A 17,866-nucleotide genomic window follows, 5' to 3' on the forward strand; every position below is an offset into this window, starting at 1 on the left:
GGTATATACCCAAAGGATTATAAATTATTCTACTACAAAGACACATGCACACGTATGTTTATTGCGGCACTATTCACAATAGCAAAGACTTGGAATCAACCCAAATGTCCATCTGTGACAGACTGGATTAAGAAAATGTGGCACATATACACCATGGAATACTATGCAGCCATAAAAAAGGATGAGTTTGCGTCCTTTGTAGGGACATGGATGCAGCTGGAAACCATCATTCTTAGCAAACTATCACAAGAACAGAAAACCAAACACCGCATGTTCTCACTCATAGGTGGGAACTGAACAATGAGATCACTTGGACTCGGGAAGGGGAACATCACACACTGGGGCCTATCATGGGGAGGGGGGAGGGGGGAGGGATTGCATTGGGGAGTTATACATGATATAAATGATGAATTGATGGGTGCTGACGAGTTGATGGGTGCAGCACACCAACATGGCACAAGTATACATATGTAACAAACCTGCACGTTATGCACATGTACCCTAGAACTTAAAGTATAATAAAAAAAAATTTTTTTTAATTAAAAAAATAAAAAGAAAGAGGGGATGTACTTTCTAAAGGGAAAAAAATTAAAAAAAAATAAAATTAAAAAAAAGCAAGATAAAAAAAAAAAAAGAAAGTAGCCTTTAGTGTTACAAAGAATGTTAGGTGAACTTGGTAGGTTTAATTATATTATTTTTCTGCTTTATATGTATTCATATTATAGAAAATTTAGAAGATAAATGTATAAATAAAATGAAAATCACTTGTAAACTTATACCATAGAAGTAAACACTTTAAATATTACATATCTATCCGTGTACAATATATTCTGTTTTAAAGTGTTTTTATGTCAAATATTCTTCTAAAACATGACTAACTTCCTTAACATCATGTTGCTTGGAGATATCAGTTTGGCTATTCTTTTCTAATCTAGATTGTTTCCAAATGTTCAGAATTAAAATCTGTGTACTTAAATTCTATACATAGATCACTTTGGGAGTTCTAAAATACTCATGAATACTTGCACCTTTTTACAGAATCTAAGCTTCATATATCCAGTTTTATTCTTGTAAATTGTTTTGACGAAGTGGTGGTCAGTGTCACAAACCAGCTGTGGCTCCAAACAGACACCAGGATTTAGGCCCATTACGGAGAGACCACCCTGCAAGTATTCTATAGTCGAGAGGAGCTTTCAGTCTAGAAGAGGAGGAAATGATACTTAGTTTAGTCATCATGTGCTTTGGCAAGAAATTACAGTTGAAAGGAAGGAACAGATAAACATTGTGTAGCAGCCACTTTGAAGAGTGGTCAAATTCCGTATGGCAAAACCTCCTCCTCCCCTTTTCATTGCCCGTTCCCCCTATTTTGGTGTTAGATAGGTGGCACTTTACTGTGTCACTGCCCACAACCCTACTTGGAGTTTAGTCATAAGACCGTGGTTTTATTTTTTTCCCTTAAAGATGGATCTTTATTTCTTTTAATTTTTAATATTTTAATTTAATATTTCTTTTAATTTGTAATTTTTAATTTTAATATTCTTAGAACCGTGAGCCCTCATCATTCAGCTCTAGCAACTGTCAACATTTCTCCGTATTTTTTCATTTATTCTGCTTCTCCCCTTTTTTTCCAGGTATTTTAAGGCAAATCCTAGACCTTACGTCATTTCAGCCCTACATATGTCAGTAGGCATCTCTCAAAAAAATGGCATTTTCTTATGTAGCCTCAATACTATTATCTCACTTAATAAAATTAATAATTATCTGAAATTATTTAATATCCCAGTTATCTATTTAAAAGATTTTGTAAGGGTGGTTTTTCAAATCAGGATTCAAGCAAGTGTCACTTAATTGTTATGGCACATAAGTATCTTTTAAATCTAAAATAAACACTTATTTGTGTGTGCCTCTTCATTTAATTCAATCCTGAAGAAACTGGGTCAACTGTATTTCATAGAGATCTTTTTATTGCAGATCTGTTTAAATGCTTTAATTAAAAAAAATGTAGGCCAGGTGCAGTGGCACACACCTGTAATCCCAGCATTTTGGGAGGCCAAGGCGAGAGGATCACTTGAGCCTAGGAGTTCTGGACCAGCCTGGGCAGCATGGTGTAGCCCCCGTCTCTACCAAAGCAAAAACAATCAGCTGGGTGTGGTGGTGTGCGCCTGTAGTTCCAGCTACTTGGAAGGCTGAAGTGGGAAGATTGCTTGAGCCCCAGAGGTCGAGGGTGCAGGGAGCAGTGATCGTGCCACTGCATTCCAGCCTGGGTAACAGAATGAGACCCTGTCTCAAAAAAAAAAAAAGAGAGAGAGAGGGAGAAAGCATACAGGATAACAAAATACAAAGAGTATAAAAAAGTATAAAATAGAAAATGTAAAAGCCTCCTCACTTCCATCCCCAGCCAGGCAAACTTGATTGACATTCTTTTTTCAATTCTTTAATTAGCCTTTTTATTTTCAGATCATTGTAGATCACATGCAATTGGAAGAACTAACACAGAGAGATACTGTATACCTTTTACCCAGTTTCCCTCAATTATAACATCTTTGCAAACTACAATACCATATCACAACCAGGATACTGACATTGATACATAAGACAAAGAAGATAAACTAATAGATTTTTAAGTAACTTTTGTCTTCTTTGTCAGTGATTGTCAATTAGAGAGTCAGGCTATGAGAGGTAGGCTACCTGAGTGTCAGAATGAGGTCATAAGAATAATGTTTCTCCCCATCTCTACTAAAAATATAATTAGCTGGGCACGGTGGTACCTGCCTGTAATCCCAGCTACTCAGGAGGCTGAGGCAGGAGAATCACTTGAACCTAGGAGGCAGAGGTTACCGTGAGACGAGATTGCACCGTTGCACTCCAGACTGGGCAACAAGAGCGAAAATCCGTCTCAAAAATAAATAAATAATGCTTCTCTATTGGTTTTCATGTGTATGCATCTCCCTTCTTCAACACATGACATTGTAGGCATTTTGTCTCCCTAGCAGTTTTTCATTTTACCCTTTGGCATCTTTCTACCTAATCCTTTGAAATCACCCAAACTGTGGGAAATTCCTGATGTGGTTAATACCCATGGAATAAACTTAATATATTAGTCTTGCCACAGAAAACTCCATGAATAGTCTACTTCCATAGGTTAGAGTGATATTAGAACTTCTGATGACAGTTTGCTTTTTAATAAATTAGGACTCAGCACTTATTTTGCGATTCAGGTCTTTGGCAGAACAAAGACTCATGGGGTTTTGTTCTGATAGTTAATGGAAGAGAGAAATTTTCCCAAGGAGGTACAGATCCCCAGGCAAAGTAACGACGGAAATGTTGACGATTTGAACTTGCCTGCATTGTGCCAGCATTGCTGGGTAAAGAAGTTTCCTCTTGGGCCTTAGAGTGAAAGTGGTGGAAGAGAAATATAATTACAGGGCTGAATAAAAGTGATACCCTGGCTGGGTGCAGTGGCTCACGCCTGTAATCCCAGCACTTTGAGAGGCTGAGGTGGGTGGATCACGAGGTCAGGAGATTGAGACCATCCTGGCTAACACGGTGAAACCCCGTCTCTACTAAAAATACAAAAAATTAGTCGGGCGTGGTGGTGGGCGCCTGTAATCCCAGGTACTCAGGAGGCTGAGGCAGGAGAATGGCTTGAACCCAGGAGGCAGAGGTTGCAGTGAGCCGAGATCCTGCCACTGCACTCCAGCCTGGGCGACAGAGCGAGACTCCATCTCAAAGAAAAAAGTGACACCCTAAGATTTTCCCTTGCTGACACATGTTACTTTAAAAAAATAAAATTTAGCATATGATAGTCACATGTAGGTTGATTCATATAATTGCTCCTTATTTTATTTAACTGTGTTTTCTGGAAAAAAAGTTTTTCTCTTCTTTTATGAAAGGAGAATTTCATAGTCCTAAGAAAAGTGACATTTAAATATTTGACCAGGAGATTTCTTGGTGGCCTGGAGAGGTTGTGTGGTGTTTATATTTAGATGCATATTTGTTTGTACTAATTACCCTAGGATTGCTTTATGGGGGTGCTCAAAATAAATGCTTACAAAGGTAGGGCAGGTAATAGAAGTGAGTAACAAGGACCTGGTGAAGAACTAAGGTGTTTGGCTCCTTTCAAGGGACAGCCGCTGTATCACTGGCCCTGTGAGAATGCCCGATCATGTGGTTGCCACGTCTTTCAGTTTTTGTTGTTGTTGAGATGGAGTCTCGCTCTGTCACCCAGGCTGGAGCGCAGTGGCATGATCTCAGCTCACTGCAACCTCTGCCTCCTGGGTTCAAGCGATTCTCCAGCCTCAGCTTCCCAAGGAGCTGAGATTACAGGCTTGCACTACCATGCCTGGCTAGTTTTTGTATTTTTAGTAGACACAGGGTTTCACCATGTTGGCCAGGCTGGTCTCGAACTCCTGACTTCTGACGATTCCCCCACCTTGGCCTTCCGAAATGCTGGGATTACAGGCATGAACCACCACTCACAGTTTGTCCTTCAGTTTTAGAGAAACTATAAATTGTATTTTTTATTAAAGCCCTTTAAAGCCAACAAATAATTCAGATTTTAAATCAAAGCCCTGTGCACTGTGTGCTCCTGCAAAGTATGCATCTCTCTAGTATCATTTTCATTTAATTCTTGGCAATTTTATGTTTACCAACTGCCAGGGAGCCCAAGGAATTTAGCTGTCACCTCAAACTTAACCAAACTTACAACCTTTATCCCTAAACCTGCCCCTCTCTGGACTCTTTTTGCTGCTTATATTGGCCTCAGCGTTCCAGTCATTTCTGGACTGAACAAGGCCTTGGTGTTTTTCTTCTCTTGTCCTTCCCACTATAATTCCCCAAAACCTGAGTCTGTTGATTTTGTCTCAAGAATTTCCCTGTTTTCTGTTCTCTTCCTTCCTGTTCCAGCTGCCCCCATTGCTAGCCCGCCTACTGCTTCTCTGATCCAGATTCTGTCCCCATTCTAGTTCCTGTAGCATTGTCCAGCCAGGTTGATCATCTTTTTCTATTACCTCTTTTGTTATCTTCCTACTCCAAAAATTCTATGTATCCTTGTTGCCTACCATGTAAATTTCACTAATTCTGCCTAGATCTCGGGGCTTCATAGTAGTTTTATCTTGGCTGTCTAAATTTCCCCCCGGCACTCCTTAACCCATTGGTCCATTAAAGCCAACTCTACTTCCCCAATTCAGCCCCCTTCCAGGGGCTGCCAGGAATCTTGTGGGAGTTTCTGGATAATGGGTAGATCCTTTCCCTAGGCCTTGGCTGTTGAGATGATGTAGATTCTGGAGTTTTTAATTTTTTTTTTTTTTTAATAAACCTCTATTACCATTTGGCCCCGACACCTCAAGGCAAGAAGGAAGTGGAATAAAGGAAGACTCCAGGTGTATCCAACTCTAATTGGGTTAGAGGCTGGGAGGGAAGAAGGCTGCTTTGAAGTCCTCAGATTCCCAGTATACCCAAGTTGAGGCTTCTCCATCAGAGACTTTGGGATGGAGAGGTCTTATTTTACTACCTTTGAGAGTTCCTACTTCAGCAGCTTTCTGCTTCTCTCCCTCCAGCTGAGACCAGAAATTTTTGCTTTGAAACGTGAAGCTATACTAACCACAGGCATTTTGCAACCTAAATGCAACGTATGCTCATTCTTCTTGCAGCCCACCTTGTTGTGCATGTCCTTAGATAGTTGTGTGATCGACTTGGTCACTTTAATCAACTAGAACAACTTGTAGGTTTATAGGTGAACTTCCCTATTCAGAAAAGTCTTCAGATAATGTCTTGTTTTGATGAAATGCTGGTAATTTGCTGAAACATTCTTTCTTGCCTCTCTCCTTTGCATTTTGTTTAGACCCCTGATGTATATAACTCATAACACCTATAATTATAGTTATCTGAATGTGTGACTATTTGCCATTTTACTCTGAGTTCTATGAGGTAGCAAGGTGCTGCTTTTGTGTTCCCAGCTTTTAATACCATGTCTGGTTATGAAAAGCACTCAACAGAGTAGATCCTTGACATTTTCTGATTGTACATCCCAAGTCTATGAGGAACCTTAGAATCTGTGACTGTCATTAACTACGACATATATTTCAAATGATTATTAGGCCCAGTCCCCAGCTAAATAACTTGCAGCTAAACCGAATTATGTCAGCTTAAGCCTCAGATTCTAACAGGAGCATTTTCTGTACTTTATCTCATTTAATCAGCGCAACCACCTTCTACAGGGAGTAATATTTTTTCTCCATTGTGAATTACATGACATCGACTTTGGGAGTGGCTTGGCAAATGCATGCAAGGCCTGCTAAGCAAGTTTGGATGGGTGAATAGATAGATTATTAGAAAAAAATAATGATTAAATGATTTGTTTCCTAAGGGCTTTCCATTCTAATATGTGAAACATTTTGATCAACAAGAAGATAAAACTGGAAAACAAGAGATGAAATAACAATAGATACTGTTTAATAATTCAATCTTCTTTTTTGTTTTTTGGTTTTCCTTCTCCCCCAAAACAATAAAATACATAACTTGAAGATTGTATTGGACTCTCAGTCCTCAGTAAGAATTAATTACCGTTTCTTATTTTATTCTCCCCCTGCTTTTTTTCTTTACCAGGTGATGGCTGTGGACACCTAGTGACTTATCAGGATAGTGGTACAATGACATCTAAGAATTATCCAGGGACCTACCCCAATCACACTGTTTGCGAAAAGACCATTACAGTACCAAAGGGGAAAAGACTGATTCTGAGGTTGGGAGATTTGGATATCGAATCCCAGACCTGTGCTTCTGACTATCTTCTCTTCACCAGCTCTTCAGATCAATATGGTAAGAAAAGAGACCTGGGTTTCTCTGAGCATCAAAATTTTCGATATTTGCAGAGAAGGGCAAGTGGTGTGTTAATGAACACTATATCCCGAGAAGATTAGAAGAGAAACTTGCTTGTGTAAACTCTTGTGGGGAACTTAGAAGAATACATTTGCTTCATAAGCTGAAACAGCAAAAGACATCTAAGGAGATGTGAACCTTGTGTGTGTCTCAGAACCTTTGTTTGAGTGTCAGTGCTGCTGGGGAGAGAATTGGAGATACGTGACATTTGGTAAACCATCTACAGTTCATTATTCATTTGACAAACATTTATTGAATAGAACAGTGACTGTGTTTCAGGTACTCTGTCAGGAACTGGGATGTAACAGTGAAAAAACAAAGTTCCTTTATGAAACTTGCGTCTGCGGGGAGAGGAAGGCAGAAAGTAAGCAAATGCATCTGTAGTATAAGAGATGGTGAGAAAGAAAAGGAATAACGAAAACTAAGGCATCCAAAAGTGATGTAGAGCCTGCCTTTGTTTTTGTGCCACTTCCAATGGGATGGTAGGGAGGCATCATCAGTAAGTGGACATTTGAGCAGAGACCCAAAACGAGGTAAGGGAATGGACTGTTTAGGTATGACTGGGTTCAGAGTTTTCTGGGGAAGAAAACGGCAAGTGCAAAGGTCAGTTTCCTAAGTAGCCTTTGAAATTTAGTGTTTTGTGCTTTGAGATGTGCTGTTAGCCCACTGGAACCTGAAATCACAGTCACAATGACCCTTTGATCCTAAGCCCAAGGAAATTGGGCAGTTTGAAAACGATAACAAGATCTTGAATACATTATTTTGAGTATAGAGATTTTGTGAAATTCTCTGTACACACAACTTTAAAAATGATACAAGTTTTAAGTAAAATCCTGTCTGCCTGCTAGCTCTACTGATAATTTCTCAAACACTCACAGCTTTCTCACCTGTCTTGACCTTTGCACCCAGAGTTGCTTCCTCACTCCTGCTGCCTCTTCCTACAGTTTAGAAGCCCAGACAAGCCGTGTGGCGATTCAGAGCTCTAAACCAGCTCCCATGGGATAAAAAGATCTAAGACTGTTTTTTCATCCCTAGGAGCATTGTCTGTTTAATGATGGTTGAGTTACTCCGACAGAGTCAAGATGGTAATTTCCATATAATTGTTGGTAACTTTTTCACTGTAGTTTGACTCAAATGGGCAGGGTGACACTTCCAGGGATGCTGAAGGCCCCTGAGAACACTTACTGTTCCATTACCTCTGGTAATCTGATGTGTGTTAACTTGTGGAGGCATTTGTCAGGGAGTCCCTCAATAGCCAGGAGGTTTCTTTCAGATTTTGAGGAGGGGGTGAGTGTCAGAGATGCAGTGTGAAAAGTGATGCAGAGTGCTGCAGGGCCGGTAGCAGCTTTTCCACACGGGTCTCTTTGGGGAAGCATCTGCCTTGCCAGGAAGATGAGCATTTAATTCCACCTGCTGACATAACAGTGGCGGAATCATTCTGTTGCATAAGACTGTCATGTCAGAGGCTGGAGTGAGAGCAACTAAGGGAAGCAAATCCTCCCAAAGCAGGATGTGGAGAATGGATGTGGCTTTCCCACACCAGGGAGTTTCCTCCATCATCTTTGAGGTATATTCATAAATATACACAAAGGCAGAAAAGGTCAGGGGCGGTGGCTTATGCCTGTAATCCTAACACTGGGAGGCCTAGGAGGAATGATTGCTTGAGCTCAGGATTTCAAGCAATCCAGCCTGGGCAACATGGTGAGACCCCCATCTCTACATTATAAGAGAAAAAAGACAGAAAATAATGGAATTAACTACATATCTCAAGCTAGCTTGCAAGGTGATCATGATCTGCCTCCTCTTTTCTAGATTCTTGAGCTTTCAAGCTTAGATGCGTCACTAGAAAATGAATAATGAATTGCAATTCATTCATAGCGATAAAGCCAAGTAATTTTTCTCCTTGAATTTTTTTCTGTATAAATTGAGTGTTTGTCTTTTGGAAATAAAATGTATACTCATTATATAAATAAATATATTCAGTGCCTATTGTATGCCAGGCACCTGCTTGGCTCTTAAATATACTGTCTAGAATCCCCTAATCCACCTTCCAAGGTAAATAATCAATGCCTTCCACAGATAGGGAAACTGAGGCACAGTGTGATTAGGTTAACATGCCCAAGATCCCAAGAGTGTACAATTGGGGTGAAAGAGAGATTTATATCTGTGTCTCTGTGGCTGCAAGACACCTACTCCCACTGCTGTTGTCTCCTGGTTTCACCATCACCAAAAAACCACCTTGCACTATCATCCTTCCCGGGTGGACTAGCCCATTATTACATTATGCGGCAATTTCGTCTAAAACACAAGAAGTAGGTAGTATTTTTGATTGAGGATGTGCTTAAGATAAACTATGTAATGATGCTCAGAATTTCTCTCTTTTGTGGCTACTTTAAAGATTTCCGGTAACCAAAAACACTAACCCGACCTATATTTTAACGTAGTTAAATAAACCCCTGGTCTGTTTGAACATCCTCCAGGAATGCAGAAGGAGGAGGAGACAGAAGTGCTTTGTCTTTCAGGCTGGTGCTCAGAGAGTGGACATTCCTGTGCAGCTGTTGCCCAGCTTCCTGGAAGCGTGGAAGGGTGGGAGGCAACTCTGCAAGCTGATGTGGCCACAGGATCTGGCATGGCTGCGGACGCAGGGCCCTAGTGCCCTTGCAGACTCCCAAGGATCTAGAGCTATATTGCCTGAACCAGTGAGAGAGGGGAATGTCTGCTGAAATTCAGCAGGGAGAGAATGCATGTTATGGAATACCACCTTTAATTCCAAAATATGATGGCTTCTAATGATTATATGTGTGGCAGAAACAGCAGAATCGTTTTAGTTTATCCTGCCCGATATTTTTTATTAACCAACTAATTGTTAAAACCCACTGCCAAAGGATTTTATTTTATTTTATTTTATTTTTTTTTTTTTTGAGACGGAGTCTTGCTGTGCCACCCAGGCTGGAGTGCAGTGGCCGGCTCTCAGCTCACTGCAAGCTCCGCCTCCCGGGTTCACGCCATTCTCCTGTCTCAGCCTCCCGAGTAGCTGGGACTACAGGCGCCCGCCTCGTCGCCCGGCTAGTTTTTTGTATTTTTTAGTAGAGACGGGGTTTCACCATATTAGCCAGGATGGTCTTGATCTCCTGACCTCATGATCCGCCCGTCTTGGCCTTCCAAAGGGCTGGGATTACAGGCTTGAGCCACCGCGCCCGGCCTGCCAAAGGATTTTAAAACTTAAAACTATCAGAATTTGAATATGGAGTAGATGTTTTGAAAAAGAATAATGTTTCCTGGCATTAATGTTTGCAAGCTCTGCCAAGAGTGGACATACTTGTGATTACACTAACCATTGTGAATATGCTAAAGTTGTATAGTGTTCATCGTTATGCAGTTAATGTTTAATGGTTCCCCACCATGTCAATTTTGTTTTAAATATTTGGTTTATATACTTTGGGTATTTTGATAATTCACATTCTTGCTAGCAAAAATGCGTTGTAAACAAGTGTAAACACCCACAACAACTTTCACAGTAATCTGGCAAAATATGCACTTGATCACACTGTTTCTTAATACAGACAAAATGGGATTGTTATTCTTCTGTTTGTCATATGATTACGGCTGATCTTTCAGATTCAAGAATCCATTAGAAGAATGTACTTGTATGCCTATGACTGAATTAAGACACTAAGATATGTGTGCTATTAATATTATGCTGGCCAAAACAAAACAAAAAAATCTTTAAGAAGTATCATACTTTTCTTAGTAGACATCGTTTTCACTATAGCTAAGGGAATTCTAGGTTTTTGTTTAACAGACCAAAGTAACTGAGACTCCCTTTGAAAAAATGCTAATATCCGTTTTCCAGTCTGTGGTCCAATTCAGGACCATAAAGCAGTTATTTGTCCTGACTTCTCAGTCTTCCTTTATCTTTTGAGAATACTGACCAGTTATTTTACAGAATGTCTGTCAATTCAGTTGGTTTGATGTTTCCTCGTGATTGAATTCAGATTATGTATTCTGGGCAGACATAATACTACTACTTTTTAAAGAAATCTTTAAAAGGCTTGCTTATGACAGTTCCTAACATTAGAAATTATGAGGTCATGTGTCCCTTCAAGAATGAGAACTAAATCTGCATTAAATTTCTTTGCTTCCCTCTTGACTATTTGATTAAATGACTCTTCTTTTTTCAATCAAAACTGCATTGATTTTTAGGTTATTTCAAGCTGAAGTGTCTTCCTGGAGGAGTTTTTTGTTCTTCAAAGAGGCCCATGTAATATGAAACTTTGAAAAGACTCAAATATAAGGTGTTGCCTTTTTGTAGAAGACAATTTTGGAGAAATCTGGGCACATAAGATAATAGAAAGTTGATTAAGGTGCCTACCCAGGCTGTTCTAGGATTGAACACACTTTGAAACCTGGAATTTGAAGATTCAGACAAGTAGTTTATTAAAGAACATCTCTTTAAATTTAAACATATTGTATAAGACATTTAAGATGACTGCCTTGGTCCTGTTCTCAGTTCCCCCCTCCCTCATTTTACATATATGTGGTAAAATAACAGGAGGTTAGTTATATAAAACGCTGAAATATCTTAAACTTTGAGGAAAAATGGCTGCTGATTCAGGCGTTGTGTCACACTAATATGCACAAATTTAAAATATTAAATATGTAATGTTGTATTTATTTAGAACACTGAAGAGGGAAGGCGATACTACTGTTAATTTTACAGCCCTTTAGTGACCATGTAACCTTGACTTGCCCTCTGAGTAAATTCCATTTCTAGTCTTGCTGACTAGAATGGACTTAGAGAGACTGGAGTATTCACTCAGAGGTTTGTTTTTGCCCCCACTGCCTGTAGGGGCCTCAGAGGAGGGCATTTCTGTTTTCCTGATCTTTCAAGAAGGTTGAGTCTGAGTTTTCCCCTGAAGGGTGACCTCCACACTGGATGGAGTTCAGGGTGGTTCGGGGACTGCCTGAAGAGCTGTTGGAGCAGTCTTGGCAGGAACCAGACACTGGCCAGTCTTCATAGGCATCTCAGGGTCTCAAAGGAGCTTGTTCTGATGGAGACTCTAGACTTTCCCACCTGGATCAGTGTGGATCAATAAAACCAGGCTGGCCTTGAAAACGGATTGAAATTTGTGTTGCTGCCTCGATATTACACTTGTGTTTAAGAGCACAAACTCTGTAATTAGACTCTCTTGCCTCAAATTCCTGCCTACTCACAGGTGTGAGCCACCACGCCTGGCCTTTACTGCTTATTTCTAAATTGCTTGACCTTGAGCAAATTATTTAACCGTTCTGTGTCTCTGTTCCCTCATATTTAAAATGGGCAGGCCAGGTGCGACGTCTCATACCTGTAATCTCAGCACTTTGAGAGGCTGAGACGGACGAATCACTTGAGCTTAGGAGTTTGAGGCTAGGCTGGACAACATGGCAATCCCCTGTCTCTACGAAAAATACAAAGATTAGCTAGGCGTGGTGGTGCATGCCCGTAGTCCCAGCTACTTGGGAGGTTGAGGCAAGAGGATCACTTGAATTCAGGTGATCCAGGCTACAGTGAGCCATGATCGTGCCACTACAACCTGAGTGACAGACGGAGACACTGTCTCAAAATAAAACAAAATGGGCAAAATAATAGTATCTACCACATATAGTTGACTGGCACACTTATATATGACTTTAAAGAATGATACCTGGTACATAGTAAGCACTTAGTAAACGTTAGCCATTATTATTCCTCCCCCTCCCCCCCATCCTCTGCCCCTCTACTTTACTCTTCCTTTCCCCCTTCCCAGCCCCCTCTTCTTCTTCCTCCTCCTGAGTTGTCTTGCATACTGTTTATTGTTTGTCTAAGATGCCCCTTGTTCCCCTCATAATACCCTGAGCACTCTCTGTTCACAAAACAGAGGCTAAGCTCCAGCAGCACACCCTACCCTACTCCTCCTGGTGGATTCCTGGTAATCCAAGAGTTTGCCCAAATCATGCCAAGCTGGTGGCAAGGGTTCACTGAGCCAGAACTAGCTCCATAAACAGATTTTCTACAGCCTCATGAGATGAACAGAGAACACATACTCTCCAAGCAACAGTATATTCAGTTTGGCTATTTTGTTTACTTCACTGCCACTGCCAGTCTACGTCTTTGCATCTTTTTCTCATTGAAGAACCTCTTGATTTTTCTCCTCTCTGCTTTCACCAGTCTCAATTCCTTCCAGGCCATTTAATGTTGTGTAATTAAATACAGTTGCAATAATTTCTTTCCTTATTTCAAAAATTGTTAATTGTGCCCCACCGTCTATAGAAACTTGCTAGCTTAGTGTTGACACATCGTCTTGCTTTCTTCTTCACTCTCATTTCTAACCTCATTTCTGAGTCCTTCATCTCCATGCCGTTTCTCAAATGCATCATACAGTTTCATGGCCTAGTACATTTTTACAGTCGTTGATGTTATTCCTTCCATGTCCCCCTCTTTTTCTTCTTTTCCTGCTTTTTCTGTCCCTTCTAATACACACCCACACACACACACACCCACACACACATGTAAAAGTAAACCCTTCAAGTTTCAAATTCAGAGCTGTCTGCCTTAGAACCTTTTCTAATGTTCATCAGTTTGTCCCTTTTCTGTGCTCATGTTCTCTTTCTAAAGTTTCAGTAGAGCATCAGTTTCGGGTTGGGATAATTATTTTAGCTTCTCTGTCAGATATAGGGTGCCCTGAGCCAGGAATTACATTTTATTCATCCTGTTTTATTCACCTATTATTTAGCATAGTCTTACAATTGCAGATGCTCAGTCAGTGTTCAAGGACTGAGATTATAAGTAGCTTGATTTTGGCAAACATATTAAAAAATCTGGGTTTTTACAAAAGATAAATTGGGAGTGTCAGTATTCACATTGTAGGGAAATTTACACTAAGATTCCTCTATAAACATTCCCTCTGCATTTAAAGAAAGCTTTGGTTTACATAAAATTTTAAAACTATGCTTATTGTGTGGAAAAGACCGGGTAATGATATGGAAGGTGCCTATGAGTGAGCATTCAACTATGTGCAATGCACTGGGCTTAGTACCTTAACGTTACTAACTCATTTAACCCTTATAACAGCCCTGTGAGACAGGTCCTATTACCAGCCTTTACACATAAGGAAACTGAAGCTCAAAAAAAGCCAACTAACATGCTTATAAGATCACTTAGCGGGACCTGGGATTCAAGTCTGGGCGTTTGAGGCCCTGCTCAAATGGAAACTTCTCCAGGCCTCCCCACAGGAGTATCCAGAGAACAAAGTGGGAGTCTGAGAAATCACTTACATAGAGTTCCAGTATAAGTTTAAAGTTCAAAAATGTTTCTTAGTCAAAATTCTAAGAGGAGGCATGGTGGCAGTGACAGAAAGAAACTCTTTACTATAGGATCCTAATTGTAGTCAGTTAAATTGGTTGTGTTCTACATAATGATTTGTACCAGGAAGTTCAAAAATTGTTCTCCTACATTTTCTGTACCTCCACTTCCAATCACTATTTTTTTAAGCTTTGTCAGTGACTTACAAGTACAATGATGTGAAGTCAGCTGCTAATGTTTGTGGTACACTAGGAATGAGAGAAATAGGAATAGTTGGAAATAATACTAAGTGTTCAGACTCCTAATCACAACAGGTTTCTGCATGTCATTTTTTAGAATGATACCTATCTGACATATTGCAGTAAGATCGACTCATGACATCTTATCTGTTGAAGTTTTTTAAATCCCAAGGAGGGAAAAGCCCAAGATTGACAGTCTCAGTTTTACAAATGGTCTCTATGTCTCTCAGACATATTATGAAGTAGAATGAAAAATGTTTATGGCTTTTAAAGATACAGCAAATAGACTTCAAAGAAATTTCCAGCTCACAGAGACTTGTTTTGGGCTGCAAACACCCTAGAAGTGCGTGCTCCTCTATGGTTGAGGCTACTTTGGTGGAAATTATTGAGAGGGACTGCTTTTTCTTTGTTTTGTTTTGCCTTTTATGCCAAGATAGAATTCAGAAAGAATCTTGAACGTATAAAATGTTATATCGACCAGAATGCTTTACTCTAGGTATTTTTTTAACACAACCATAAGCCTCAAGGAGAAAAAGCTATTGGGTTCCTCCTCCTCTTTCCCCATAAATACTTCCCTGGAGACTCACTGTGATTCAGTTTCAGTAATTGCCATCTTTCATTGGGAAAGAAGTAATGGCTTAAGTGGGTAGTGAACTCCCTGTGTTGACACACTTCTTGACCTGGGTCCTGTAGCCCCAAGGAAAGCTGCACCTTTGTCTAAGAAGCCGCCTGGTTCATTTATCATCTGTCACTGATTTTTGTGCGGGAATGAGAGACCAAAATTCTCCAGGGATACCACTTACTGTTACGTGACTATGGTTTTAATGGCACAGTCCAGGAATATCCCTTTTTTATGCTAATTTCTCTCCTTTTCAAAGAAAATGGCCTTGACAATTCTGTAATTTTGTACAATGACCCTACTGCAATTAGCAAGCAAGGACAAATCTGCGATTTGACCGCATCAGAGAAACACATCGAAAATGGACACAAATCTAGTGGTGTTTGCAGCTTCAGCATTTCTAGAGATTGTTTTATCAGCACGCTTCTGAGCACAGATCTGGGCCACGAGGAATACCACTTTCCTGGCAGCCAAATATTCCATGTGGCTGGCTCCACCCACATGTACTCCCAGGGAGGGTCACTTAGGTCAATCAAGCGTGTTCTTATCTGTCATAAGAAAGAATTGTGTGCTTCAGATGATGCTCCAGAAGGTTTACGAGGGTTTGCTGGAGGTTTTGTGTTGTTGTTGTTGTTGATTTATGACAGATCTTTCAGGAGTTAGGTTTTATTTGATCTCTCAGTGGTTTTACCACTGACAGTATGGTAGTTAAAAAAAAAAAAATCAGAAATAATACTACTAAGAGAAAGAGGTTTCTTTATTTCTCTAATGGCATACATACTGTTTTTTAAACATGTCCCTTCTATAGATAAAACAATAATTTAGTTTTATCAGTTTTAAGATAAAAACCTTATACTCATCTGAAGAGACTTGGAACAAACAGTTTTTAACCAAACCATCATTGCCTTGTAATGTCCAGAGTCTTGGGCACACAGTCCAGGAGAATAGAGAAGTACAATACATTGCTGTACAGACTGTCAGATTGCCAGAGAATCAAGAGGATTTCAGACTTGGCTTGTAGCAGACAGTTTATTCTTCCTTATAGGACAGCTTTCTTTTATTCACACATGGAAAGATAAAGGGTTTCCCTTGCAGCTGCTAATGAAATAGTAGCCCCAAACAGGGAATGTGCTGAGAGGAACTGGCCTACTGTGCTCAAAGAAGGCAATTCCTATAGTTCCTGGCCCTTTATTCCCTTTGTCCAAGGAATCAGCCCATTGTCTGCTGAAGTCTCATGTCTGGTGCCAAATGCCACAGGGCTGTTCCATTTGGTATCTCTGATAGTTCTTCCCACAATATAGGGCCGCCAGTTACATTCCACAAAAGATAAAAGTTTTTCTTTTTTCCTGATTTTTCTGCCTACTTGATTAACTGCTGTGCCCCAGTGTGATGGGAATTTGTGACTGCAAAGTAAGATGGAACCTGCCTTGCAGACAGATAGATAGAAGTGAGAGAATGTAGGAAGTTAGATGGCAAGTCCAAGTGCTATAAAACACATAGCACTGCTGGTTCTGAAGCAAGCATCCATGCCAAATTGTGTGTCCTATTTTTAGGGAGGGGTTGGATTTCAATCTGACTGAACTGAAGTACGTTTGCCAATCTAAACACTGCCTGAGCCCAAGAATATAACCACAATCAAAGTTAGAAGTCACCGAGCTCTCATGTGGATTTCCAATGAAACTGTCTTTGTAAATATTTAAATATAGGTGTAGATCCTTTTTAAAAGTCAGGAGACCTTTGGAGAGGACCAACAGTGAAGTATATCACGTGGGCAGGGGTGAATGGAGAAAGATTTTCTTTTCAGAAGACGAGAGAGAATCCTTAAAGGAGTCTGGCGGAACACTGAGGACATTGCTTAGGACAGACTCCCAGAATCTTTCCATGGTTTCCCATTAATTATTTTTCCCCTCACTGCTATCATATTTTCCATTTTCTCTCTTGCCTTTTAACTCTAGGAATGTAATTGTTAACTTCTAGTCTATGAAAAGGAATTTTCATCTGTCAGACCTTGAGGCAGGCAATAATTTGGATGTTTTGCCATAGGCAATACTACAGCCAGTATTCAACTCCTGTCCCCCACCCTGAATTAAAACTCACTATTCTGATGTTTGTAATCATGATGAAATGATCAAAATAACTCTTCAGGCCAGGCACTGTGTCCCATGTCTATAATCCCAGCACTTTGAGGAGGCTGAGACGGGAGGATTGCTTAAGGCCAGCAACTTGAGACCAGCCTGGGCAACATAGTGAGACCTCATCTCTACAAAAACTCAAAAAATTAGCTGGACGTGGTGGCACACATCTGTAATCCAGCTTCTTGGAAGGCTGAGGTGGAAGGATTGTTTGAGCCCAGGAGGAGCTGTGATCACGCCACTGCACTCCAACCTGGGTGACAGAGAAAGGAGAAAGACACTGTCTCAAAAGAAAAAAGAAAAATATCCTCTCAATGATGATATTTATACAGAGAGGGTATCTCCTACCCCCTCTAGAATGTACTTACAATTTTGCAGCACAGTAATAAAAATATGAAAGGGACTGATGTCTGTGTGGTAAGGGTAATTAAAGGGGTATGTGTTTACATTTTCCTTCTTTGATCTGCTTCCAGAAATATTTACATGCTTATCATAACTGGGAGGATGAAACCAAATTAGAGTTTTAATATATTTATATGTTTTTGGTCTAGGAAATCATATATATTGCACAACTTAGTAAGATGGTATACACTCTTATTTGTGTAAAATATGTATACTTTTCGCAACTTTTCCTTTCAACTGTTTCATGAAATCTAAAAAAAAAAAAAAAAAAAAC

General features: G+C 40.1%; 1 protein-coding gene across 1 annotated transcript in view; it reads left to right on the forward strand.

Annotated features, from left to right (window-relative positions):
* The window catches only part of DCBLD1 (discoidin, CUB and LCCL domain containing 1), a 103,915-nt gene that overhangs the window by 47,974 nt on the left and 38,075 nt on the right, over positions 1 to 17,866 (forward strand). The window contains exon 2 of the mRNA XM_017863461.1: positions 6,607 to 6,819. Within this exon, the coding sequence (XP_017718950.1) occupies positions 6,651 to 6,819 (169 nt within the window). The 5' untranslated portion in view covers positions 6,607 to 6,650. The remainder of the gene's footprint in view (positions 1 to 6,606; positions 6,820 to 17,866) is intronic.

This window comes from Rhinopithecus bieti, unplaced genomic scaffold (genome assembly GCF_001698545.2).
Source record: "Rhinopithecus bieti isolate Rb0 unplaced genomic scaffold, ASM169854v2 scaffold_70066, whole genome shotgun sequence".
Lineage (NCBI taxonomy): Eukaryota > Metazoa > Chordata > Mammalia > Primates > Cercopithecidae > Rhinopithecus > Rhinopithecus bieti.